This window comes from Mya arenaria, chromosome 14, assembly GCF_026914265.1.
Source record: "Mya arenaria isolate MELC-2E11 chromosome 14, ASM2691426v1".
Taxonomy (NCBI): Eukaryota; Metazoa; Mollusca; class Bivalvia; order Myida; family Myidae; genus Mya; species Mya arenaria.
In genome coordinates this window covers 41053261-41080996 of record NC_069135.1, presented here as the reverse complement: position 1 = coordinate 41080996, position 27736 = coordinate 41053261, and the positions used below count along the sequence as shown (strand labels likewise).

At 37.1% G+C, this 27736-nt stretch overlaps 1 protein-coding gene and 1 pseudogene across 1 annotated transcript; one reads left to right on the top strand and one right to left on the bottom strand.

Annotated features, from left to right (window-relative positions):
* The first annotated feature begins 4369 nt into the window (after positions 1 to 4369).
* LOC128216136 (uncharacterized) lies at positions 4370 to 8727 on the top strand (annotated as a pseudogene).
* Positions 8728 to 10575: 1848 nt separating this feature from the next.
* On the bottom strand, positions 10576 to 23975 carry LOC128216135 (clumping factor A-like). The gene is made up of 3 exons (XM_052922721.1): positions 23876 to 23975; positions 12370 to 12849; positions 10576 to 11621 (listed from the first exon to the last, which is right to left on the bottom strand). Exons 1-3 carry the CDS (start codon positions 23973 to 23975, stop codon positions 10576 to 10578), a joined length of 1626 nt encoding a protein of 541 aa, XP_052778681.1.
* Between the last annotated feature and the right edge of the window lie 3761 nt (positions 23976 to 27736).

The following is a 27736-nucleotide window of genomic DNA, read 5'->3' as shown; positions in this document are numbered from 1 at the left end:
TTGTATATCTTACCCCTCTTCTTCAGTTTTTTTTCCAAAATAACACATAGGGGTGCGTGCATGTACACTTGTTGTACACTACAAGTATAAACCTTAATTTTGCATAATAGGAATAAATAAAGACCAGATTTATCCCCCATATGATTTAAGTGATTTTTACAAGCAATCAAAGTACCCACGCATGCATCGATTAGTTCAATGATTTCTTCAATACAATGTCCTAATTTTGGTTTACCAATATCAATTAGCATTATCAACCATATCAAACACTCGAAAAACAATTGAAATCAATACAAAGTTTAAATTATAATCATTTAAATAATTTAGGCTAAATGCATTGCCAGAGCATGGTTCAGTGTAAAAAGCACGCGAAAACTCTACAACAAAACCCTCTTCGGTCCATTCGGAGTTCCTTGGTCATTTCCTCTCTGATTGTCGATGGATGCAAATACACACTTCTTGAAATGAAGTTAATATAATACTATAAACTAACACTGCCTTTTTTTGAAACATCTAACAGATCTTCCTTATTGTTTGGCAGTTTGGTTGGATTAGTATGCTTAGACTGCAATTCAATATATTAATATGAATAGACAACTATCGCATGAATAGCGTTTGTTAAAGGCATTTATCTAATGAAATAAAAAACTATCTTAAGCGATCAATTTATGAAGAGGCAATGGTTTATTTTCTTATTAACGTTCAACATACCTGTCGTAATGAATAACTATTATGCATAAGCCTGGTATGGTTTAATGTTTGTCTCTTATTCGTAAAACCTGAAACAAAAGAACAAATTAAGCGGATAAGTTATCATTCAAAGGAACAGTTGATATCTTTATCACAACTAGATCTGGTGCTCAATAATAGATTGGCGCTTGTTATTTTCAGATAACAAGCAGGTTGATTTTATTCAATTTAAGTATAATGTGCATTTACGTGATTGATTCAAATACATCATTACATCACATTATAACATTGAAACTCTCGGTTAGACTGAACACTAGCAATGTAAAATCTTTGATAGATAGAGACTTAAATCTTACAACATCGACAGTCTCTATTCGATGGATGTTACGGTGTTCTAGCCTTCAAAAATAGCAAAATAAATGCTTATTCCTGAATTAATTATAAAGAGCTAACACAAAACTGTGATAACTTTATGTTTAATGTACTTTTGTCATTAAATTTAGGTACAAGTAGAACCAGGCATCAACATTAATATTCAGCTTAAGTACACTCTGTTTGTTTTTTTAAATCAATGCAGGGAGTTAGAGAACATCTTAAAAAAGAAACACATAAAACTCTGTAAGGACTGAACGTAAACATTAAAAAAGGTCAATACAAACATAACGGTTTAGCGTAAGCTTGTCGTTAAACATGAAGACATTCATAACTGAAGAAATGTCATATAAAAGAAGTTGTGTAAAGCTGGTTCAACTCTAGTACAATCAACGAACTAGAGTCTTAATAAACTGGACCATTATAATACGATACTGTTCATTTCTTTTTCATATGAAATTTTCATCTGCCAGCCATTTTGTTACTAGTGAAATAATTGATATGACGCTTATACCCGGCCACGATCACAGTCACGAGAATAACTACCAGGTATATATCTCAAAACGGTTCATGTTCATTATCTTTAGCCTCGTAATTTTCTCCATTTGTAGAACAGCTATGTTTATTCAAATCAGGGCGTTTGGGTGTAAAGTATTACTAAGCAACATGTTTTCTATGACTCCACATTTTATGCAGTCTTGACTAGCAATATACAAATGAACGACATGAGAATGACTAAAACATGTCTAGATAGACAAGTTTTCAAAATGAACACATTGTTTATAATTATATAATACCCCCATACTGAACTCTGATCAAGAATGTTTAATATATGATTACTATGGAATTTAAACCACAAGGTGAAAAAAAATGTCCGCGTAGATAAAGGGACGAGTTCCTTTTACATTTCATTTATGATTGATTGATTTGATATGACGAAAGGTTAATTAATTGCTTTAAATTCGTCTTGGGATCGACCAAATAAATTTGTCCGAGGAATCAATTTACATAATTAAGGTTATGAAATAACAATTGGATCTTTTCATAGTTTAATAACATCAGGTAGTGCCGCATGACTCGTGGCCAAATCCATTTGCATAATTGATAATATATTATTACTTCAAGGGTTATATACACCTGTTTATGCTACATTGATTATTACATTTTAATATTGATGCATGGAAATAGAATTAAATTGAACGATGTCTGAAACTATTTGAATTTGCCTATTGTCAATGCTTATTTATTGCAAGAAACTGTACAAGGCTAACTTTTCGAGTCGGGCCAGTAACAAGATATAAGGTCACTTGGCATACGTGGGGATACTCGGTAGACATGAGGTAGCTTGAAATACATGAGGTAACTTGGTGTACACGAGGTTACTTGGTCTACATAAGGTTACTTGGTGTACATGAGGTAACTTGGTGTACAAATGGTAACTTGGTGTACACGAGGTTACTTGGTGTACGTAAGGTTACTGGGTGTACATGAGGTTACTTGGTGTACACGAGGTTAATTGGTGTACGTAAGGTTACTTGGTGTACATGAGGTTACTTGGTGTACGTAGGTAACATTGTACATGAGGTAACTGGGTGTACATGAGGTTACTTGGTGTACACGAGGTTAATTGGTGTACGTAAGGTTACTTGGTGTACACGAGGTTACTTGGTGTACGTAAGGTAACTTGGTGTACATGAGGTAACTTGGTGTACACGAGGTTACTTGGTGTACGTAAGGTTACTTGGTGTACATGAGGTTACTTGGTGTACACGAGGTTACTTGGTCTACGTAAGGTTACTTGGTGTACATGAGGTAACTTGGTGTACACGAGGTTACTTGGTGTACACGAGGTTACTTGGTGTACGTAAGGTTACTTGGTCTACATGAGGTAGCTTGGTGTACATGAGGTAACTTGGTGTACATGAGGTTACTTAGTACACAAGAGGTTATCTGGCACCCAGAAGGATACTTAATTGGTACATATAAGGTTACTGGGTGTACATAAGGTGACTGGGTGTACATAAGGTGACTAGGTGTACATAAGGTGACTTGGTATACATAAGGTTACTTAGTCTTCATTAGGTTACTTGGTATACATGAGGTAGCTTGTTGTATATGAGGTAATTTGGTGTAAATGAGGAAATTTGGTGTACATGAGGTTACTTGGTGTACATGAGGTTACTTGGTGTACATAAGGCTACTTGGTTTACATGAGGTTACTTGGTGTAAATGAGGTTACTTGGTGTACATGAGGTTACTTGATGTACATGATGTTACTAGACGTACATGAGGTTACTTGGCGTACATGATATTACTTGGTACACATGGAGTTACTTGATGTACATAAGGTTTCTAGGCGTAGATGGGGTTACTTGGTACACATGGGGTTACTGGATGTATAAGAGGTTATTTGGCGTAATTGAGGTTACTAGGCGTACATGAGGTTACTTGGTACACATGGGGTTAATTGATGTACATGAGGTTACTAGGCGTACATGGGGTTACTTGGTACACATTGGGTTACTTGATGTACACTAGGTTACTTGATATACATGAGGTTACTTAATGTACATGAGGTAACTAGGCGTATAAGAGGTTAATTGGTTTGCACGAGGTTTCTTGATGTACATGAGGTTACTTGGTGTTAAAGAGGTTACTTGGTGTACATGAGAACACTTTGTACATTTTAGGTTACTTGATGGATTAGTACGCTTATGTTGTTAAGGATAAGTAAACAAGTGGAACTTTCTTCCCAATTATATCATGTTACGGGTCGTGAAACGCTACAGCTGAGCTTTATTTGTCCTGCAACTCGGCCAATATACGATAGTATTTATATAAAGAACATTTAGAGTTGAATTCCCCCAACTACACGGCCATCTCCGGCCAACTCGGTGGCATTCGAAAACATCCGGCCATTTTCTATCGAATGTCTCGGGATGTATATGGACGGTTAAAAATGTCAGAAATCTTTATAGTTAACTACGCTGTAAGCAGATCGCGTACTCACTACATTTTAGCCGCCACCACCAACCCCCCATCCCTTGACCCGCTTGTGCATTTCACTGCAATTTGTTATTTAAACCTAGATATACAAAATACAAATTTCAAAACTACATTTAATTGATATTATTATTAAACTTAACGAACTCCTTCTACTCATGTACCTGCAAACACCCGAGGTTGATTTTGACGGAAAAATGCCGAGAAATTCCGAATGGCTCGGGATGGGCTATCGTGACATTTCGGCAGTCTTCGGCAAGCTCGGGATATACTTATTTCGTTGTGCATTCCGAGTGTAGGAGCGCCTACTTAACAGTCGATAACTACTATTGATATTGATACGGGACTAAATCTCGGCATGGAAAATTTGTTCATATTTAGAAAAAATGATTGTTTATTAAGCACGGTTGTTACAACGCTTATCATTTGGATATTGTGTAAAATGTCAATGTGACATTGATCGAAATATTGGTTTTCTTCGTATCAGTACCAAACAGATTACTTCTTTATTACAAAATAGACAGGTGTGGTTGAATGAACATCTATTTGTTTTAGTTCGTGAGTCTTTTTTTAAACTCGAGAGAGAAAATGGAATATAATTTTGGATCATCAATATCTTCCCATAGACGGTGTTGGGGTTCGAGAAGCACTAGAACTCAGTGTTATTGTTCGTGGAAATGGGTCAATTCGCTATAAAATATACAGGAAAAGTACTCTCTACAACTATTCGGCAATCTCCGGTCACCTCGGGATAGACAATCGTTACTACTCGGCAGTCTTCGGCAGGCCCCGGGATCGACAATTAACCGAGTTTGGAAAGGCCCACTCGACATTCGATAACTAGTTTTAATGTTGACACAGGAATAACGGGATGTTTAAAAATATTTTTTGGATTTGAAACATAATTGTAAATTTAGCACGGTTGTAACTATTCTATTCATTTTGATATCGTGTTATATGTCAGTGTGAAATTGATCGAAATATTGGTTTTCTTCGTATCAGTTCAGTTCAAAATAATTAACTTCTTAGTTACAAAATGGACAGAAACTGACTGTTTGGACTAGTTTTGAGTCATTTTTAAACTTTAGAGAGAAAATGGCATCTAATTTCGAATCATCCATTCAGAGAGGCTGTGATTTCATTCACGATTTTTCATGCTCTCCGTGTGAAGAGAACGGATTTAACACAGAAGCTCACCATTATTGTACTCAATGCAAAAAATATTACTGCCAAAACTGTGTTTCAAAACATAACGGATTATATCAGAAGCACGCGGTGCTCGGCCGGAAGGACGTGAACAAATGGGAGGCAGCCCCAGGGGTGGTGGACGCCCTGGAGAGATGCGGGATGCACCCCGGGGAGGCGCTGAAGCTGGTATGTGGTGACCATGATCAGCTGTGCTGTTCTGTATGCATTGCCATTGACCACAGGTATAAATGAACAAAACATCAATTTAAAGGCACTCAACATAGGCTGATGCAAAAATATATTATTTCTTATCAATTATATTATTTAACTCATTCGACTTTTAATGATTAATGAAAAATAAGGTTATGATTTAAGTACATTTAATAAAAAATAGCCTTTATACATGCATAATGTGTTTTTAATTAATAGCTACATGGCCATCAATTCCCCAATTTAAATGCGCCAGCATACTAATTTATATCGAATGATCTTTTTAATCTGAAACAAATCATACGCTTTTTGTGGTTTTGATCGTTAAATTGAATGAATAAAACATTAAAATGCATTAAATTCGAAAGAAAAAATATTTTTTGGCATCAACCTATATTGTGGGCCTTTAAGACACTAACCGGTAAATAAGTAATACCAGGGGCGGGTCTAGGATTCAACGTCAGAGATGGCGTAACTCAGGGGCGTAGCATCAACCTATATTGTGGGCCTTTAAGACACTAACCGGTAAATAAGCTTTATACCAGGGGCGGGTCTAGGATTCAACGTCAGAGATGGCGTAACTCAGGGGCGTAGCATCAACCTATATTGTGGGCCTTTAAAACACTAACCTGTAAAAAGTAATACCTGGGGCGGGTCTAGGATTCAACGTCAGAGGTGGCGTAGCTCAGGGGCGTAGCATCAACCTATATTGTGGGCCTTTAAGACACTAACCGGTAAATAAGTAATACCAGGGGCGGGTCTAGGATTCGACGTCAGAGATGGCGTAGCTCAGGGGCGTAGCATCAACCTATATTGTGGGCCTTTAAGACACTAACCGGTAAATAAGTAATACCAGGGGCGGGTCTAGGATTCGACGTCAGAGATGGCGTAACTCAGGGGCGTAGCATCAACCTATATTGTGGGCCTTTAAGACACTAACCGGTAAATAAGTAATACCAGGGGCGGGTCTAGGATTCGACGTCAGAGATGGCGTAACTCAGGGGCGTAGCCGTTTGACTTGCGCCACTCCCTCAGAACCGAAATTTATTTGGTTTTAAGTGTTTTCATGGGGGTTTGGTTTCCCCAAAGAAACATATATCAAATTCTAGCCCTAAATGATGCTTTCTGGGCGTATTATATTATCTTTTTGTCCTATATAACATTAAAAAGTAAGCTTTGGCGATTTATAGGGGGAGAAGACGGTCGCGTCCATCCCCTTGAAACGCTTTTGGTTACTTGTGTCATATTAAAATAATTTTCTAAAACATTTACCCACATAAGCAAGGTCATATACAGTTTATGCAGATCTGATTACAACTGTTTCACAACTTCTTTGTTTCAGACAATGCTCCAAAATCCAACACATTCCAGATGTAGCAAAAGGTGTTCAGAGAAATATTGAGTTTCAACAAATTCCAAAGAAGATAGCTGAAGTTCAAAAGCAATTCGAGCTGATGAAAGAAGCACGATTGAAGAATACGACATCTCTGAAAAAGACGCGGGCAGCCATTTCTGACGAAATTAAAACCATACGTAAAAAGATCAACGAAATCCTTGACAAGATTGAGAAAACAACTTTACAGGACTTGGACGGAATGATAGCTGAACTTGAAAAAAAACTAAAGAAAGATATCGAAACTTGTGATAAAATGACTATCGAATTACAAAACATGATTGCCGCTTTTCAAACCAAAGCAAAATCAAGCGAGTCAAAATCATATATTGCGTACAGAAAGAGCCAGGATATGATTTCACAAGCAAACGATCATCTTTGTGGCATATCAGCCATTGAGTGTTACAATGTAACATTTCAAGCCAATAACCTTATAGAAGAAATTTTATCTTCAGTAAAGACCTTTGGAGCGATTGACGAACAAACTGTAATGACCAAACAGCGAGAAGATCCCCTTTCGATCCAAACCACGTCTTCAGTGTTGCAGAGTACAAGAGTACAACGTGAGATGAGGGGTGACAAAGGTCATGTGTATCCAAGGCATATGTGAAATGCCTAATGGAGAGTTTGTAATAGCGGACGCGAATAATGATAAAGTGAAGCTCCTGGACAAGGAGTACAGGGTGATCGACCACTGTGGTGTCCCGGTGTTTCCATATGACGTGTGCCACATTGACGGAAATGAAGTGGCCGTTTGTGCTTACAAAGAACTTCATTTTATTAATGCTACGAAAGGGAAACTCATTAATACAAGGAAGTTAAGTTTCAGCCATGGTTGTACTGCCGCAGCTTATCATAGTGGCCAGCTTTACATCCTCCTATACCGCCCTGTACGTCTACACGATGTCGGGACAAAAGGTGAAGATGCTGTACGAGGACAAGTCTTGGGATAGAACGGTGGAAATTGCCATCAGTAACGACGGGAAGACAATCTACATCACAAACTACTCTGCACATCAACTGATCACCCTAGACAACAACGGCAACAAACTGGCCTTACTCACTGACCCTGACATGAAACATCCTACCGGAGTACACGTGACACCTGCTGGACATGTGTTCGTCTGCTGCTATGACTCCGACACAGTGCTGCAGGTTGACAAAGACGGGAAGAAGAAGTTGGCCACCATGGCAAGGAAAGAAGACGGACTGTACAGACCGGGTGATTTATTTTTCAGCAGCAGCACTTCCTCTCTGATTGTTGGTGGAGTGAAAGACACACTTCTTGTTATCAAGTTGAATTAAAACTAAAAACTATCAATGTTTGATTTGCTACTATCGAACTGGGATCTTCCTTATTGTTGCAAAGTACATTTCAGTATTGTCAAATAAAATCGTTGTGTTTAGACCGCTGGCTATAAGCAATACGGATATGAATCCAAAAGCATTTTGTGAATACTTTTATTGTATCATATTTTTGACAATTTATATTCAACAAACTATGTGAAATATTATATATATGTATATGTTCTATTTGATGAATGTAGAACGTTTAATTTTCGTGTGTGTGTGTGTGTATATATATATATACAGTCGAACCCCGTTGGCTCCCAAGGACCAGCGAAAACACATCGAGCCTCGGAGAGTTCGAGCCAAGCAAAAATGATTACCTTCAGTTTCGAAGATATCGCCCTTTACATCCAATTCGAGCCAACGAGGAATTCGAGCCAAGCGAGTTCGAGCCGATGAGGTTCGACCGAATATTGCCTATTAACAAGCATATACTAGTATTCTGATTTTTGGATTTTTGTTATTCTTTGTTGTCTCCGTTTTATAAACTCATTAAAAAAGAGGCGAATAAACGCTTGATTAAATTCGTTCTGGTGTCAATAAATACGTTGGCATCATACTGATTTTTTCAATTTAAATATAATCATGATTTGCTTGCATAATATACACACAGTCAGCTGAATTGCAATAGAAAAATAATAAAAACAATCTCATAATTCAATGTCGGTGATAGGGTTTACGTGAACCATTAGAAAATCATCTTTTGAAAAATGCATACTCAATTTGGAACGTATACTGAAATAAGTTTAATACATTTTGAAAGATAGATTCTCAAGAACACAATCCAAAAGCACAATATACATATTACGTATAACATTGACAGTTTCGGTTAGATTGAGACTTACATATCACGTATAACATCGACAGTCTCCGCTAGATTCATACTTACATCTCACGTATAACATCGACAGTCTCGGCTAGATTCATACTTACATCTCACGTATAACATCGACAGTCTCGGCTAGATTCATACTTACATCTCACGTATAACATCGACAGTCTCGGTTTTATTGAGACTTACATCTCACTTATTACATCCAAAATCTCGGTTAGTATGAGACTTACATCTCAGGTTTAACATCAATAGTCTCAATTGGAATGAGACTTACATCTCGCATACTAGTAAAACATTGACAGACCGGTTTGATTGAGACTTACATATAACGTGTTACATCGACCGTCTCATATAAGATTGAGACTTACATCCCATATGTACTATAGACAGTCTCGGTTAGATTGAGACTAACATTACATTTACACGTGTTACATGAACAGTATCGGTTAGTTTGAGAGTGTTTTAATACCTACAGTCTCGGTAAGATTGAGACTTTCATCACATGTGTAGCATCGACAATCTCGGTTAGTTTGAGACTTTCATCGACAGTCTCCGTTGGACAGGAGCTTACATCTCACATGTTACATTAACAGTCTCCGTTGGAATAGGACATACATCGCACGTGTTTCATCGACAGTCTCTGTAAGATTGAGACTTTCATCACATGTGTAGCATCGACAATCTCGGTTAGTTTGAGACTTTCATCGCACAGTATCCGTTGGACTGGGACTTACTTCCCACGTGTTACATCGACAGTCTCCGTTGGACTGGAGCTTACATCTCACGTGTTACATTAACAGTCTCCGTTGGACTAGGACGTACATCTCACGTGTTTCATCGACAGTCTCGGTAAGTTTGCGACCGTCATCCCATATATAAAATCGTCAGTTTCAGCTTAAACGCGACTGCTGATACACTGACATGGTAGGTGCATTTCAGTCCAGTCTGAACCATAACGCAATTGTTTTAGAAAAAAACGTGTTAAACGTTGATAATTGAAACATTAAGATTAAACATTCACAAACATAATATGTTTAGAATAGTACTGTTGTTAATAATGAAACATATCATTTACTGAAGATAGATCTTACGATAGATTTCTAAATAATGTGGTGTTATTTATTTTACCTGAAAACGTTCACAAGCTTAATTTAATTTAACTTATTACAACATTATATTAACCATTCTCATTGGCACGATGTTACGCGAGAGTGTCTTGTTGGGGAAACCGTCTTCCCCGAGGGTAACATACTTGGCCGACTTGGTAACAACACAACAAACTCAGATGTGCTTAAGCCGGGAATCAAACCCGGGTCGCCTTGGGGTGAAGCGAGTTCACTAACCACTGCGCTAACCGGACAACATAAAATGGAAGCTGGGCAATGTTGCTATTATTTATAATATTTATTAACATCCAAAAAGCTCAGTTGTAATATTACGTTTGATACGTCTTATGCTTATAAATAATTCTTTCTGAACACATAACTTCCCTTGAAATGATACCTAAACAATATGCAGTCACCTGGCCGTGATTTCAGGAAGGAAGAGGTGATTTCAGGGTAGGGTCGGTGCCTATGTCGTAGGTAGAGTCAGTGCCTATGTCGTAAGTAGGGTCGGTACCTATGTCGTAGGTAGAGTCAGTGCCTATGTCGTAGGTAGAGTCGGTGCCTATGTCGTAGGTAGAGTCGGTGCCTATGTCGTAGGAAGAGTCGTTGCCTATGTCGTAGGTAGAGTCGGTGCTTATGTCGTAGGAAGAGTCGGTGTCTATGTCGTAGGTATGGTCGGTGCCTTTATCGTGTTTAGGGTCGGTGCCTATGTCGTAGGTAGGGTCAGTGCCTATGTCGTAGGAAGAGTCGTTGCCTATGTCGTAGGTAGAGTCGGTGCTTATGCCGTAGGTAGAGTCGGTGTCTATGTCGTAGGTATGGTGGGTGCCTTTATCGTGTTTAGGGTCGGTGCCTATGTCGTAGGTAGGGTCAGTGCCTATGTCGTAGGAAGAGTCTTTGCCTATGTCGTAGGTAGAGTCGGTGCTTATGTCGTAGGAAGAGTCGGTGTCTATGTCGTAGGTATGGTCGGTGCCTTTATCGTGTTTAGGGTCGGTGCCTATGTCGTAGGTAGGGTCAGTGCCTATGTCGTAGGAAGAGTCGTTGCCTATGTCGTAGGTAGAGTCGGTGCTTATGTCGTAGGTAGAGTCGGTGTCTATGTCGTAGGTATGGTCGGTGCCTTTATCGTGTTTAGGGTCGGTGCCTATGTCGTAGGTAGGGTCAGTGTCTATGTCGTAGGTAGGGTCGGTGCCTTTGTCGTAGGAAGGGTCGGTGACTATTTTGTTGGTAGGGTCGATACCTATGTTGTAGGTAGGGTATGTGCCTATGTCGTATTTAGGGTCGGTGCCTATGTAATATTTAGGGTCGTTACCTATGTAGATAGGGTTGGTGCCTATGTCGTAGATGGGGTCTGTGCCTATGTCGTAGATGGGGCCGGTGCCTTTGTCACAGGTATGGTCGGTGTCTATTTCGTTGGTAGGGTCTGTGTCTGTATCGAATTTAGGGTCGATGCCTATATCGTCACATGTAGGGTCTGTGTCTATTTCGCAGGTAGAATAGGGTCGATGCCTATATCGTAGGTAGGGTTAGTGCTTATGTCGTAGGTAGGGTATGTACCTATGTCGTATTTAGGATCGGTGCCTATGTCGAAGGTTAGGTCGGTGCCTTTGTCGTATGTAGGTCGGTGCCTATATCGTAGGTGAAGTCGGTGCCTATGTCGTAGGTATGGTCGGTGTCTACTTTGTAGGTAGGGTAGGTGCCTATATCGTTGGTAAGGTATGTGCCTACGTCGTAGGTAGGGTCTCTGTCTATGTTGCAAGTAGGGTCGGTGCCCATGTCGTAGGTAGGTTCGTTGTCTATGTCGTATGTAGGGTTTGTGTCTATGTCATAGGTAGGGTCGGTGCATATATCGTATTTAGAGTCGGTGCCTAAGTCTTAGGTAGGGTCGATGCCCATGTCGTAGGTAGGTTCGTTGTCTATGTCGTAGGTAGGGTCTGTGTCTATGTCATAGGTAGGGTCAGTGTCTATGTCGTAGGTAGGGTCTGTGTCTATATCGTAGGTAGGGTCGGTGTTTATGTCGTAGGTAGGGTCGGTGTATATGTCGTAGGTAGGGTCGGTGTCTATGTCGTAGGTAGGGTCTGTGTCTATATCGTAGGTAGGGTCGGTGCTTATGTCGTAGGTAGGGTCAGTGCCTATGTCGTAGGTAGAGTCTATCTCTATGTCGTAGGTAGGGTAGGTGCCTATATCGTAGGTAGGGTCTGTGCCTATATCGTAGGTAGGGTCTGTGCCTATATCGTAGGTAGGGTCTGTGTCTATGATGTAGGTAGGGTCTGTGTCTATGATGTAGGTAGGGTCGGTGCCTATATCGTAGGTAGGGTCTGTGTCTATGTTGTAGGTAGGGTCTGTGTCTATGTTGTAGGTAGGGTCTGTGTCTATGTTGTAGGTAGGGTCTGTGTCTATGATGTAGGTAGGGTCGGTGCCTATATCGTAGGTATGGTCTGTGTCTATGATGTAGGTAGGGTCTGTGTCTATGATGTAGGTAGGGTCTGTGTCTATGGTGTAGGTAGGGTCTGTGCCTATATCGTAGGTAGGGTCTGTGTCTATGATGTAGGTAGGGTCTGTGTCTATGATGTAGGTAGGGTCGGTGCCTATATCGTAGGTATGGTCTGTGTCTATATCGTAGGTAGGGTCTGTGCCTATATCGTAGGTAGGGTCTGTGTCTATGATGTAGGTAGGGTCTGTGTCTATGATGTAGGTAGGGTCGGTGCCTATATCGTAGGTAGGGTCTGTGTCTATGTTGTAGGTAGGGTCGGTGCCTATATCGTAGGTAAGGTATATGCCTATGTCGTAGGTAAGGTCTGCGTCTATTTTGTAGGTAGGGTATGTTCCTATGTCGCTGGTAGGGTATGTGCCCATTTCGTTGGTAGGGTCAGTATTTGTTCGTAGGAAGGGCCGGGTAACCCGAACCAGAAGTATTTTTAGGCCTTGGTATTCTTATTTTAACAAAGTAAATACTCAAAACGTATTTGATAAAATTGTGATATATACTTTAATACAAATATTAAATGGCGTATTCTATATTCAATAACATCTTATAATTGGCTGATTATAAAACTTCATTACAAAAGATGATAAGAATGATGAAAGTGTAAAAATGTACATTATTTAGGATACGACATATCAAATACGTGTACAGTCGAACTCCGCTGGCTCGAACTCGCTTTACTCGATTTTCTTGTTGGCTCGAACTGGATGTTAAGGACCGATTTCTTAATACTGAAGGTAAACATTCCCGTTTGGCTCGAATTCCCCAAAGCTCGAGGTATTTTCGCCGGTCACTGGGACTTCGAGCCAACGGGGTTCGACTCTAAGTATATATAATGTTTTCGCTCTTTTGTTTTTGTTGTTCTTTATATCAAGTTCTTGTCATACCAAGTATAGTTTTATTGTGTCCATTGCAGTTCATTCTGGGACGATAGTATAGAAACTATTGCTCCAAGATGGTTTGAAGTCTGATGTCAATGTACAAGCGGTATTTACCGTTTAGTTTTTAAAGGCGCACAAAATAGGTGGATGCGATTATTTTTTTCTTAATTTTAATGCATAATTGTGTTTTACTAATTCGACTTTATTGATAAAGACAGACAATGCATATAATTTTGGTACAGATAGTAAATATTAGCGATACTTTGGCGCAGTATTAACTGGGTACTTTGTGGCCACGTAGGTATTACTTTTTCTTCATAAAGACTAATATTTTTTATCTGAACAAAAACATTTGTTTTTTTGTGTTAATCAATCAAGATAGGAGTTAAACATAATAATGCGTTTAAATTATTATCAAGCTTTATGTGTGCTTTTAACAAGGTTGAATATACATTATACAGCATAACAACATTATATGCGGACGTTAAATAGTCTATAACATACATGTGTGCAGATTTTTTTTACAGAAAATAATTATCAAAAAGAAATAAACAAGTGTTGTATTTTTTGTTTGAAGCAAATACTCCATAAACACAACATTGTCTCTTTTCAACATTGAATGATGGTGTATTTATTTATATCGAATAGACATGTTATTATTTCCAATTAATTTTTTTGTCCAATTGACAAGTTTTTACATTTATTTTCGATTGGACCTACTACCATGTCGTTAGGACCTACTACCATGTCGTTAGGACATACTACCATGTCGTTAGGACATACTACCATACCGTTAGGACATACTACCATGTCGTTAGGACATAATACCATGTCGTTAGGACATAATACAATGCCGTTAGGCCAAAAAACATGTCAATCACTCAAGTTCATGTATCAGTCAGACACGTTCATGTATCAAAATGACAAGTCAGCATAGCAATCTGACATGATAGAATATATTGTACATAAAATGGCGTCTTTTTAACATGATAAGACGGAAATAGACAATTCGTCGGTTGCACATAATTCAACGTCGGTTTGACATACATACATGGTACAAAGACATACTAACATGTCAGTTAGATATTATGACATATTGGTCTGACATAATATCGTGTCAGTTAGACATAAAGATATGTCGGTTATACATACTAGCATGCAATTTTGACATAACAACATTTTAGTCCGATATAAAAACATATCACTTAGCTGTTATCACATGTCGGTTAGACAGGATAACAGGATAGTTTGACATAATAACATTTCAGTTCAACATGTCTGTTAGTCATACAGTCGAATCCCGTTGGCTCGATTTCCAAGGGAAAATACTTCGAGTGTCGGAAAGATAGAGCCAAGGGGAATTGCTAACCATTAGTATAAATAAATCGGTCTTCCAAATTAAGTTCGAGCCAACGAGGAATTCGAGCCAAGCGAGTTCGAGTCAACGGGTTTCGATTGTACTAGCATGTCAGTTAGACAAAATACCATAATATTTCAGAACATAAGAAAGTTATGGCGTTCCAATGCATATATAGTCTCTGACAGATGTGTATGATGAAATCAAATTCACCAATGCCACCGAGATGCTTCTACATGTATACGTATGATATTTTTATGATCATATTTTTAGGCTTACTTCTCCCAGTTCACATTATTTACTTTATTGTTCATCCATACGATCACTTTACTCATATATCCTCTTCATTGTTCGCTGATTTTCATCAATGAAAATACGTCTCGTTTATATATCAATGCTAGTGTGACCGTTCTTTAAACAAAGTCTTTAGGCGACTTTAAAGTAATTGCTAGATTTTCATCCCCGCCCGCCCCCTCTATTTTCCGCCGACCCTTAAATTGTATTTACTGAAATGGAAATGTGGTAGTGGAGACTGTATTTTCGTATCCGTCCGGTACTGTCCGGGAACAATTAATTATGGGTTAATTCATACCAGCCGGTGTCAATGTAAACATTCACATGTACAAAAGGAGAATTGTTAGTGGTTTGTATAGAAACACATATATCTATAACTATCTATCTATATGGTCTTCTTTGAATTTAGAAAGAGCTTGTACACATATCCAACGGTGAAACAGCCATCTATGTGAAAAAAAAGATGAAATGTTACCACCCGCCCCCATGTATAAAAAAGGTCGTAAATCTAGCAATTGATTTATATTGGCCGTATTACGCAATACTTCTTATAAAGGTTATATTTCACTAATGCATGTGCATGAAATGAATTGTCTCTATTTTTGGATTCGTATTGATGTAGAAAAGCGGATACAACAAAGTGCAGCTAATCAGGTTTGGATTGTTTTATCTATTTTTGTTCTTAATTTCCTTTTGTTATTTTATTTCTTATCTTCATGCGTGTATATATATTTCAATCGTTCTCGACATTTTACGTTTCACTTCTATAATACCGTATCGTATAAGCTTTTAAAGGTACATTCCTTCAATGCGTTTACCGCACAATTTACTCATTGTTGGGTTTATATGCCAAATTTGCTCTTTGGGGCAATTTACCCAAGGGCAAATGTTTGGCATTTACTAAGTGAAATTCGCAAATCATAAGAAGATAACCAGTTGTATAACTATATTTATAAATAAGTGGTAACACGAATCGTATCTTGTTAACAAGTTAGTACTAAGTTGAATTCGCAAATCATAACTGTCTAGATTATAAGTATCTTCCATGGCCGAGAGTGTAAGATAGGCTCATTCCGACCCGAGCGGAGGGTGTTTTGCGGAAACGAGGTTTAAACACCCTGCGCGAGGGTCGGGGTGAACTTATCTTACATGAGCGGCTATGGTAGATGCTTTTTCTCCCACCTCAGTTAAACAAAATTAATTAAAAATGTATTTTTTGCTGGAACTCTTTTGTGCTTAGTGAAAATAATTGCGTATGGATATGCGATAGCACGTGGTTGTCATGGATACGCGCAATGATCCAGTTATGGTCAATAGTCAAATAGGTCTTTTTAAATAGTTCTAAGAAAAATGAAGCATTATTTCTTGAATGGTGCATGACAACTGTTTTATGGTGACATTTTAAGCGGGAAATAATTAATTAGCGTTCTAAATATTACTATAAGACAAGATTTCCTTGATGCTACTGACGACAGTCTGCAACAATGGAGGTTATTATAATGTGGTGACCGTTAAAAAGGAGTTCCATACGGTCATTTTATCTTCGCCCGTGGGCAAGATAAGAATATCTATCATGGTTAAATTATTGGATCTACTTATCTGAGGTGGGAGATAACCAGTAACACGAATCTTTTCTAGTTAACCAGTTATAATGTTACTTATTAAGTGGAATTCGCAAACCATAACTAGTTAACCTGTTAGTGTTGTATAGCTAAAAAGGGTAATGGTGGCAGTTCTGGGCACTTAAAAGCCTGTTTTTTTGTCTTTTTATATTTAACGTACCAAAAACGTATCGCAAATATTAACTAGATAGCTAGATAATTATCGAGAAAAATTGGTAAACACGAAACAATTCGCGAACGCTATCGGAGTATCTTACGGCAGTAATATGCCACTATAGAAACATTATACACAGCTTTATTACTCACGAGTCCGCGTTTAACTCACGTTTAATGATCGACACTTATTCGGAACACCTCGGTCATTTTCCATCGATGACAACTTCGGATGTATGCTGGTAAATCGGTAGAAGTAGTTCGTAAAAAATAAATGATAGTGTAAATTATTTGTTGTGTTTTAACGTGTATTTAGCATTAGAAAGTTTGAATTTGATTGCCAGTGAAGTTTTTTATTACATAAATAATTAAGATTCACAAAAGTGAAGTCATTAAGTTTAATTGTTAAAATGAAATTACTCCGCTATCTACTTTAAGCGTTGTTAAAAGTAACGATTTCTGACAGTGTTAAACGTCCATATGAGGTTGTTTTCGATGGTAAATGGCCGAGGTGTTCCGAATCGTTCGAAACTCACTCTAAACAACACCTGAACGACTGCATCGTATCTCAAGCCACAGGTAACGTACCTTACTCACGTCCTAACGCTTCTTTCCGTCTACCAGTCCTGATCGTTATGGCGAAACCAATCCAGAGAATCCAACTATTCAATATTCGGAGCAGTTTTGAACTTCTATGGCGGCTGGCCCTTCATGCATGCTACCTTTGCTAGCGAATGCGTCAATAAAGCACCATTCCCAACATTTTCTGTGAAATCCATAATGTTCATGTTTCTTCGCGGCAAGACACAATGTTCCCGTTTCTCCCCTAACACCCTCTCCCTATTCTGCAGCACCCTGTCCCCTTTGAAACCAGGCACACCCCTAGTAACATTACACTGAATGCAATTATCTCTTTTTAAAACATTTTGAAGTCCAAAAGCCCTTGAATTTGAACTTATTTGTTTATTTTGTTTAATATGCTGTGACAACTATAAAACATTAATTACACTTTATAAGTGGTCGAAATTGTATTCTGTCCATTTGGATGTAAGTATTTTTTTCAAATATGTCCTACGCTTACTTTGGTAAATACCACATCGATATCAATTGTAATCAGGTGAATCGGTAGATTTAAACAGAGGCTGGGCCAGTAGAAAAAAATAATCTCGACCACATATCTTGCTAAAGAGTCTTAAGTTAAGTAATGCATTTACAAAATATATGGCTGTGCGACATGCTTTACACCGGATCATTTATTTTTGTAAAAGCGTGCTTATAACCTTCAACCACTTTTTCAAGCTGCACTCTCACAGACTGTCAGTGTTGACACTTTTAAAAAAAGTTATCTCAGAATCGGCTTATTTGGGCGTCAATGCCTTCAATTCAGTCATATTAGATAATTCACAATAAACTGAATCGCAAATGTTTGGTTAAAATGCAGAAATGTTACTAAGGCTTTTAGCCATAAATTAGGTTTTTTTTGTACTTAAATATGATAGATTGTGACCGGAACTTTTGTCAGCAATCTTATATCACTGGTTTCCAGACATTGACGCATCAATTAATTGGCTCATTTTAAGACAAAAGATAAAAACATGTGAAAATGATCAATCTGCAGAGTGCAGCTGTAAGTTAAAAACTGAACAATTGAAATGAAGAAATGTCAATGGTGTAAGTAAAAATGACATTTATAAAAGTTTTCTACATTTCTCGGCTTCTGTGGTGAATCTCCTTAACAATACATTTAGTGGGACGAGTGGGCGACATGAACAATTCAATTTGCATTGTATTGCTTCTAAAAAGTTAATAATGGGATTACTGCTTAAGCATTAGTAAGTTTAAATAACCTGTCATGATTAATTTATAGATCCGCTGTAGGATAAGCGAAAGTCATCCAGAGGTAACGTTACAGACAGTCTTAATTCCGCGGGCATTTGGATTGTACATGAATGGATAGTGTGCCGTGCAACATGCATTTTATTATTGCATTAGAGGTAAGTACTCGAATAATACATGTATATACGTAACCGAAAGTCAAATAACATGTTTTGTACTAACTTGATGAACTGCAATGGAACTATGTAAGTTCATATTTTGTTTGTCAATAATATAAGTCGCTCACTGCATATTGTAGTTGTAATGTTGATATATTTATATGTAACTATAACACAAAAACTGTAAAGTTTACTTGTAATAAATAAGTTCTGTTCTGTTCTATAGTATTTGACATTGTCATTTTGAGAGATTCTATGAACATTTTATTGGTGTATTTTGGTTCCAAATAAGATCCATAAAATTAAATATACTTACACGAATGAATTACACAACGACAACATCAGCCATTTTTTATATTTGACATCGTCATGCTAAAACATTTTAGTAATTGTGTGATATGTCTTGATGTTAAGGTGTTCGCCTTTCACCCAAAAGATAGTGGGTTCGATCCCCAACAGGAGTATCTTCTCACAGCTTTTCAAGAAGGACACAGTACTGGTTTCTGCCCAGGAAACGGCCTCGAGATTGATTCATAACAGATTTCAGATTTCGTCACAATCCATCTAAAGAATGAATATAAAGTATACACCAAATATTCTAGAAACGCCATCTTAAGATATTTTCAAAACAACAATTGTTTAAAGCAAGTTTAATTGTAGTATACCGGCGTCATATAATACAGTCGCGCCCCGTTGGCTCGAACTCACAGGGACCGGCGAAACTGCTTCGAGCCTCAGAAAAGTTAAGCCAATCGGGTATGCTTACTTTCAGTATAAAAAAAATCGGTCCTTATCATCCAGTCCGAGCCAACGAGGAATTCGAGCCAAGCGAGTTCGATAAAACGGGGAAAACGGGGTTTGAATATGTACATTGATGTAAGCTCAAAATCCAGTGTGGGAGAACATCTGTGCATCGATGAATATTTAAATATATATGTCAATAAGAATATATTTTAATTTATGGAAACGGTAAAAGAAAAACAATCTACGGAAATATTTTTGAAGAAACGTACACGTCCTTAAAACGTAGACGAATATGACATTAATTCACCATTCAGAGTGTATAAGGCATGTCAAAAATAACTGAACGCTTAGTTTACTAATGCTTTATTTCCGCATATACATATATTTAAGAAAGCAATTTAAATGGAAAAATACGAAAGACCCTTAGTGACGAATTTTATATTTTATATTTTATGAAGTTTGTCAAAATTTTAACTTTTTTTAACGAATTAATGATTTCACGTTTTTAAAGGGGCTGTACTCCATATGATAAATGTGTACAATGTATTGAAACTTTCTTACTGAAGTACCACATAGTTTACAATTTATTTAAGTTTAGCAGTTATTTCCTATTTTTCCATGAAAAAAGATTACTGGGTATGTCTACCAGGTAGAATTTATTCCTTATGCGTGATTGGCTAGTCAGTTTTATCACGTGAGATTACCGAGGTAGGTATATAGCTTAATTATGTCACCCATTTAGAGTAAGCGGTCGTAGCTCAGTAGATCCTCGCTGGACTGCAATTTTGGCAACACGGGTTTGAACCCGGTCTCCGACACAACTTTTACATTTTAGTACTTATTTTTACAATGATATCAAAGCGTAACACATTCTATTAGATAATTGTCCTGTGATTCATTTCAGTAAAAAAACTTTTTTTTTTGGTGCCAATCTGGTGTACAGTCCCTTTAACCTCACGATCTCACGCTTTCAACTTCACGTTTCATATATTCTTTCCACAAATTCACGATTTCAACTTCACAATTTCAAGAATTCACGATTATAGTGAAAATCGTGAAATTATATACTAGTTTAATTCATGAATTCGTGAAGATAAAAAATAGGAATGGGTAAATCATGAAGTGTTGTAGTTAAAATGTCAATACCGGTCTTTCGTAGACACTGGATAAAAGGTTAAAACAAATTTATTGCGAATAGCAATTCAGAACAAACGACACTTATTTTAAGGAAGAGCATATATGGAATATATTAAGCAGTAATTGCATTTAAAACCATCGGGTATAGCAAAATAAAAACCTGATTAAATTGCTGTAGTAGATATATAATAATCAATGTCGTCGTATGATCTTCATTATCATAAAGGAATAAAACTACCAAATAAATCAAATAAAAAGTCACCCCGAAGCATTCCCAATTTTAAACATGCAACCTTTATGAGAGAGAAAAGTGAACAAACATTAACATTGCTGTGTTTTACTAAACGTTTGAGCAAAATCTAATATGTATACATGTATAGTATATAAGTGCGTGTTAAATATACAGTTTAAAACCTTTAAAGCTTTAAACATACTATTACTATAACCCCATTTGCCAATGATGACAATAATGTTCAAACAAAAGAAAAAAAAAACTGATAAAAGCCTACCTACCTGTTTTTCAAATCGATGTAACCTAAACCATTCTTTTTGGCCAAGGGCTTAGCCAGGTATTCAAATGGGCATTGTGACTCACTCAAACGGCGGAGTGGCATTTGAGAAAAGGGCACAGACTGGGAAGCACTTAGATATATATATGTTATACATTGGACACAAAATGCTGAATAGCGTGTTTAAATAGTAACCTTCAACTACCAAGTTTGTGGAGAGTGTTTGCAATGTTTTATCAGGTATGTTTTTTAACATCATATACTTATTGTTTAGACATTCATGTGCTCTAAAGAATGTAAAGGTTAAAGAGAGCAAGCATTTATGACCATATAATATTTTTAACATAATATTAACATTGTTTTGATAATTATGAGCACTCAATTACCAATTAAGGTTTTTTAACATAAATAATATTAACATTGTTTAGATGAGCACTGAAGTCTGTAAAGGTTAAAGGATGCATGCATTAGCAAAACGGTGCTTAAATCTTAAAAGGATAAGGTGCAGTACCCTACGTACCCCCAATTCAGATGTGCATATGGACCGTTAAAATACAGTTTGAGATACATTTGGCGATTTAATAAACGCTACGGTAAGTGTTTTTATTATGATAATCCAATGATTCAACCAGTCTGAAAACCACATAGATGATTTCTTATTCTCAAACAGCAGTGTTAAAATAAAAGAAACAAAAACAAATTTATGGGTGTGTTTTACAGATTCTCAAAATGAATCAGATATACTTACATTCCAAACAGAATACAGGTGCCTTTGTAATACTACGGCCAAAATAGTTTGGTAAGGGTAACATCCTTCTCACAAATGAGCATGTAGGTAGGCTTTTTTATTAGGCTTTATATCAGAATGTTATTGTCATCATTGGAGATGGGTGCTAAAGCAACTTTCAGTTTAAAGCTTTAAAGGTTTTATGCTACATATTAAAACCCACACTAACAAAATCCAACTGACTATTAAAACGGTAGGGCTGGAGCCGGTTTCGAAGGCGGAGTAGGGTAACCCGAACCGAAGGTATTTTAGGTATAACTACAGTGATGACAATGGTGAAAAGGAACAAACGAAAGCTATAAGATGTATCATATAAATAAAGTGTATATTATGAAACAAAATACCAAAAGAGTATGTCATTAAAATAATCAATAATTCAGCATGACTAAATATTAATACGTTTCCCTATGGTTTGTTTAGGTGATAACAATACAGACTAGTGTTACAGACAGCTTCTCACGATCAGATAGCATATTATGGATGGAAAACAATAAGCCATTCGATGATATTGAATTTCATTTATTCTGTGAAATAATAAAAACGTCGGAAATGAATGTTTACAACGTTCGCATAATGATCATTCAACATCAATATTAAATTTCCAAGTACTGTTATATGTTTTCATGAAATATTACCTAAATAGTTTTTACCTTATATATGATAACCGGATTATATCAATGTTAATATAAATGGGTAATTCTAATGTTTCCGAGTCTACTTGGGTTAACATACCCAAAGTACCCACATAAAAGGTATTGTGACACACAGGATATATTTCTTTAATGATAAAATTGTGATATCTCCTTGTCATAATGGTCGTCATGCTTGTATATCATACATTCAAATGTCATTGTCTAAAATGTTATAAAATTAATTACTTTATGTTTTTGTTATTTTGAACAAGTATTCAAGACGGTATGTAGTTTCAATTGCAGTTTAAACTAAAAATAGTTTAACTGGTAAAATAAGAAAACATCAGCTGCAAACGTGTTGGTGTATTAAAAAGTGTTTGTTCTGCGGTAAATTTTAATAGAAGAACTTCAGTATGATAACTTATCATTTTATCTCAAACAAAAGGGGAAATGAAAATGGTTTGAAGTAGAAATATTGAATTGAAGGAGCGTTTGACAAATAAGGTTGAAATCGGAAATCTGTTTACAATTGAAGATCAAATTGTTTCACGTACGTATATTGTGGAACTTTTTAATATGTTTATATATGAAAGTACCGATACTGCCATGTAATCTTTACCTAAAAACTTAAGTGTTAACTCATATTTTCCAGACGTGAGATGGACGATGTGCGGGAGTGTTTTCGGCTTGACGGCCAGTATAAGGTATGTCAGGATAACACGTGTATACACGCAAATGATACATGTTGTAAGTAGAAGTTTTAATTTAAAAAATACTAATTAGAATAAAACAATACTACAAATGTTAACCTTTCATTTAAAAGTTGGTCAAGGCGGCAAGGGGGTGGCAACAGTGAGGCTGACATGTAATGCTGACAAGCGACGCTCGATGTTTCAAAGACGACTTTCGTCGTATACATCGGTCACTCCTGCTTTCTCATCCTGATGTTAGTCAAATTGGCCACCAGAGATACATTTTCTTCAACAATTTCAGTGTTCTTCCCCAACCGGAATATTCAAAATAGTTCTTTCTGTGAATATCCACAATAATTGCACAACGAACTTTCCAAGAAGAATAGTAGGCATATATAGTATTATCAACCTTTTAGAAGTATGAATTAATTCATATACACAACAGACAACTCCACGGAGGCTGTACAGACCGGAAGTGGGGCGGGTAATTCAATGGCGGTCGTTGTCCATCCTTATGCATGTTCTTCTGCCCCGCAGTGGCCGCCATGTTTGTGACCCTATTTGCCAGACGAACCAGAATTCACAAATCCGAGGAGTCAAACTCAGGTTAGCAAAGCAAGACACTTTCATTCTTAGCTTTTCCAGTATAACAGCTTAATCACTGAATATTATACTTTATCAACTGGTAACATGTTATTTCGTTATTGTTAGTCTCATAATGTTAAAAACATGCAACTTAGCATTTTTTTTAATTCCACAGCGACTGAACCATTACGGAAGTGTTACATTTCGGAATCCTCGGACAGCCGAGATGACAGCGACCGATTTCCGGTAAGGGCAAAAACTTACTACCGGAAGTTCAGAAGAAAGTAGCAAAGGCTATTTTTTCTACAATCCAGTACCAGAGAGAAATGACTTCTTTGCAACTGAGAATGAAAATCATCAGGCTTGCAATGTGTTCAAACGCAGCAGCGATGACAATGATATTCAAAAAATCTCATTGGTGAATATCCGGAAATAAATGACCCTGACCGCATTAAAATATCACCTGAACTTATCGGTTTGGGGAAGTATACTTTCAAACCTAGATTAAAGTATACCAACTGCAATGAAATTCTATTCACTGACAAGCATGAGAAAGACAAATTATATGTAATAAACAGTTACAAGCATTGCTCTGGGAAAAGTATTAATCCGGGAAGTTTTACTTTTGACACTGACCCTGAAAAGTTCTCCTGTAAATTTTCAAACGATGTTCTGTGTTCTTTTACTCCAAGACAGGGTACTAAGCACATGTCATTACCAACCATGGACGCTCCCTCTATAGACAGCTTATTTACAGATGTTAATGTATAGTCCAAGGTGCTAGGCATATGTCATTGTCGGGCATGAACACACTTTCTATGAAGTCCTCAATCACAGATGCTATAGTCTAGTCCAAGATGCTTGGAATAAGTCATTGCCAACCATGAACACTTTTCTAATGGACAGCTTGATTACAGATGTTCAAGTCTAGACCAAGGTGCTAGGCATATGTTACTGCCAAACATAATCAATCATTTAATGGATAGCTTAATTATAGATGTAAATGTATAGTGCAAGTGCTAGACACATGTTATTGTCAGCCATGAACACGTTTTAATGGACAGTTTGATTACAGATGTTCAAGTCCAGATCAAGGTGCTATGCATAAGTCATTGCCAACCATGAAAATGGACAGTTTATTTACATGTTGAGGTCTAGTCCAAGGTGCAAGGCATGTGACATTGCCAAACATGAACACTGATTCCATGGAACTTATTGCAAAACCTTTAGTCTGGTAAAAGGCGCTAGGAATATGGCATTGACAAACACGAACATTCATTATTAACAGCTTAATTACAGATGTTAAAGTCTAGTCCAAGATGCTTGGCATACGGCATAGCCAAACATGATCGCTAGACTGCTTAAGTACAGATGTTTAAGTCTAGTCCAAGGTTCTAGGGATATGTCATTGCCAAACATGAACACTGATTCTACGGACGGTTTAAATACAGATGCTAAAGCCTAGTCAATGGTCTAAAATCAATTACCCAGGAGTTCAATTCAAAGATGAACATAATTCATTCTATGCTACAAATACTACATGGAGTTTTTGTTTTAGATATAATTAACATGGAGCTCTTTGAAATATATTGTTACAAATATAATTGCAATTTAAACACCAATATCTCACAAAGGAGTAAAATGTTACATTTTCATTTTCTTGATAACAAGTGTTATTTCCACTAAATTATTTAGACTCGATTGTAAATACTGCTGAAGGCTGATATTAATCACGCTCGAGTTTGTTTTCTAGGCAAAACCAAAATAGTGCCCTTTTCGAGAGGCCGAGAGAACGTACCTCTAGTGGCAAACCGGAACCCACAACCTCTTGGTTGAAAATCCGACACCTTTACCACTACACTACTCTAACACTGGTGGGGATCAAACCCACAATCTCTTGGGTGTGAGGTGCGCATCTATACTGCTAGACCACTCGCACCCTGGTGGGTATCAAACACACAAGCTCTTGGTTGAACTTTCAACACCTATTCCACTGTATCACTTTCAACCTTTTGGGGATCAATACACAAACTCTTGTATGAAAAACAACACCTATACCACTACACCATTCTGACTATGGTGGGGATCAAACACACAAGCTCTTTGTTGAAAAACAACACCTATACCACTACACCATTCCCACCATGGTGGGGACCAAACACACAAGCTCTTGGTGGAAAGTCGACACCGATACCACTACACCATTCCTACCATGGTGGGGGGCCAATCACACCAGCTCTTGGTGGAAAGTCGACACCGATACCACTACACCATTCTCACCATGATGGCGTTCAAACACACAAGCTCTTGGTGGAAAGCCTTAAGCTATCTGCACAAAGACAATCTCAACAAGAAAGCATTCATATGTTTTGATGATTTATAATTTATAATACATATTCATGATTTTTCGAGGGTTTCTGACAAACAAATACCCTTCTTGTTTTGAGAGGACGCCTCGGCGTGGGCAATAAATTGCTGCATCTCCGTCCTCGCCTTAATCACGTTCTATTCTAATTTATTAGTTCTGCCCTTTTAGAACAATATGGTAGTATTAAATAATTTCCCAATTCATGTAAGTGGATGAAACATGTACAAGCAAAAACTTGCAAACCTAGCAATGGTAAAATGCTTGTTAAAAGTGTGCCAGGCTATTTGATATAGGGATTTTGAATTTCAGGGCTCGATGGTTGCCAATAAGTAGTGCAAAAATTTAAAACTTCAAGTATTTCATAACTATTTACACTACAGTAACAATAGTTATGATTTTATAATTGTAGCGATCTCCGCCATAGCAATTTCTGCCAAAACAATTGCCTAAACTATAAGAGATAACATTAAACTTTATTTTTGTCTTTTTGTATTATTGAAATTATAAATCATAGTGCTTCTTTGTCAAAAGTTAATGAGAATTCGTCAAGGAAGTAAGAAGTTACTGGAACAAGTCTACAAAACCTCGGTCAACTCACGTATTGAATAAATTGTTCCCCAGCTGGTTATGATTTTGACAATTTTGCTTTGATTTCGTGTCGTATACTACCTTAAAATAATCATGTCGCTGGAAGGTATTAAACCAAAATACAGCTACTACGTATAAAAAATAGTTGAAGTATTAAGGAAAGTGTAACATTACAGATGTAGGATTCAGAAGTGCGCGAATAACTGAAGGAATCTGCCTTAGTTGCCTACCTTCGCAAATATGCAGCATTCTGAACTCCTCGGCCAGTTTCTATCGAAAACAAGCTCGGATGTAAGCTATATATGAATCAAAATCAAATTTTAACAATCCTTGTAGAATAAAGTCTGTAAATACAACCTCTCTATCATCGTTTTCAATTTTCAAATACGACAGAAATAAGACAGCTGAAAAAAAAACCGCTCCCTCCCCATTCATTTTAATGTCCCTGAGAAAAAAAAATACAACATTTGAAAGTTTTGTTGTTCAAGCTTAGTGCTGTTGAGAACAGCTAGCTAATATATATTGACCAAAAATGTTTTCAAATGTATTGTCGGTGGTATATAAGGTGGTAATACAGAATTTCTTTTTCTCTCACTTAAATGTTCAATCTTGCATGTTTATTTGACAAAGGCCAACCGCCTAAAACAATATATATATAATAAAAATGAAAAGGTGTATATATAACATCATCTTACATCTAGAATATCGGTTTGGAGCCGGAGGCGTTGTATAAGAAGTCTACGCCTCTGAAAAGCTATCAAATCATA

Bases quoted from the DNA above. Each gene is read 5' to 3' on its own strand.
- LOC128216135 (XM_052922721.1), bottom strand. From the start codon at position 23,975: ATGGCGGCCACTGCGGGGCAGAAGAACATGCATAAGGATGGACAACGA. The intron at 12,850-23,875 runs GTCTGTTGTGTA...CCTACGATATAG, and splicing joins TGTACAGCCTCCGTGGAGTT to GCACCGACCCTACCTACATC. The intron at 11,622-12,369 runs GCACAGACCCTA...CCTGCGAAATAG, and splicing joins AGACCCTACCTACGATATAG to ACACAGACCCTACATGTGAC.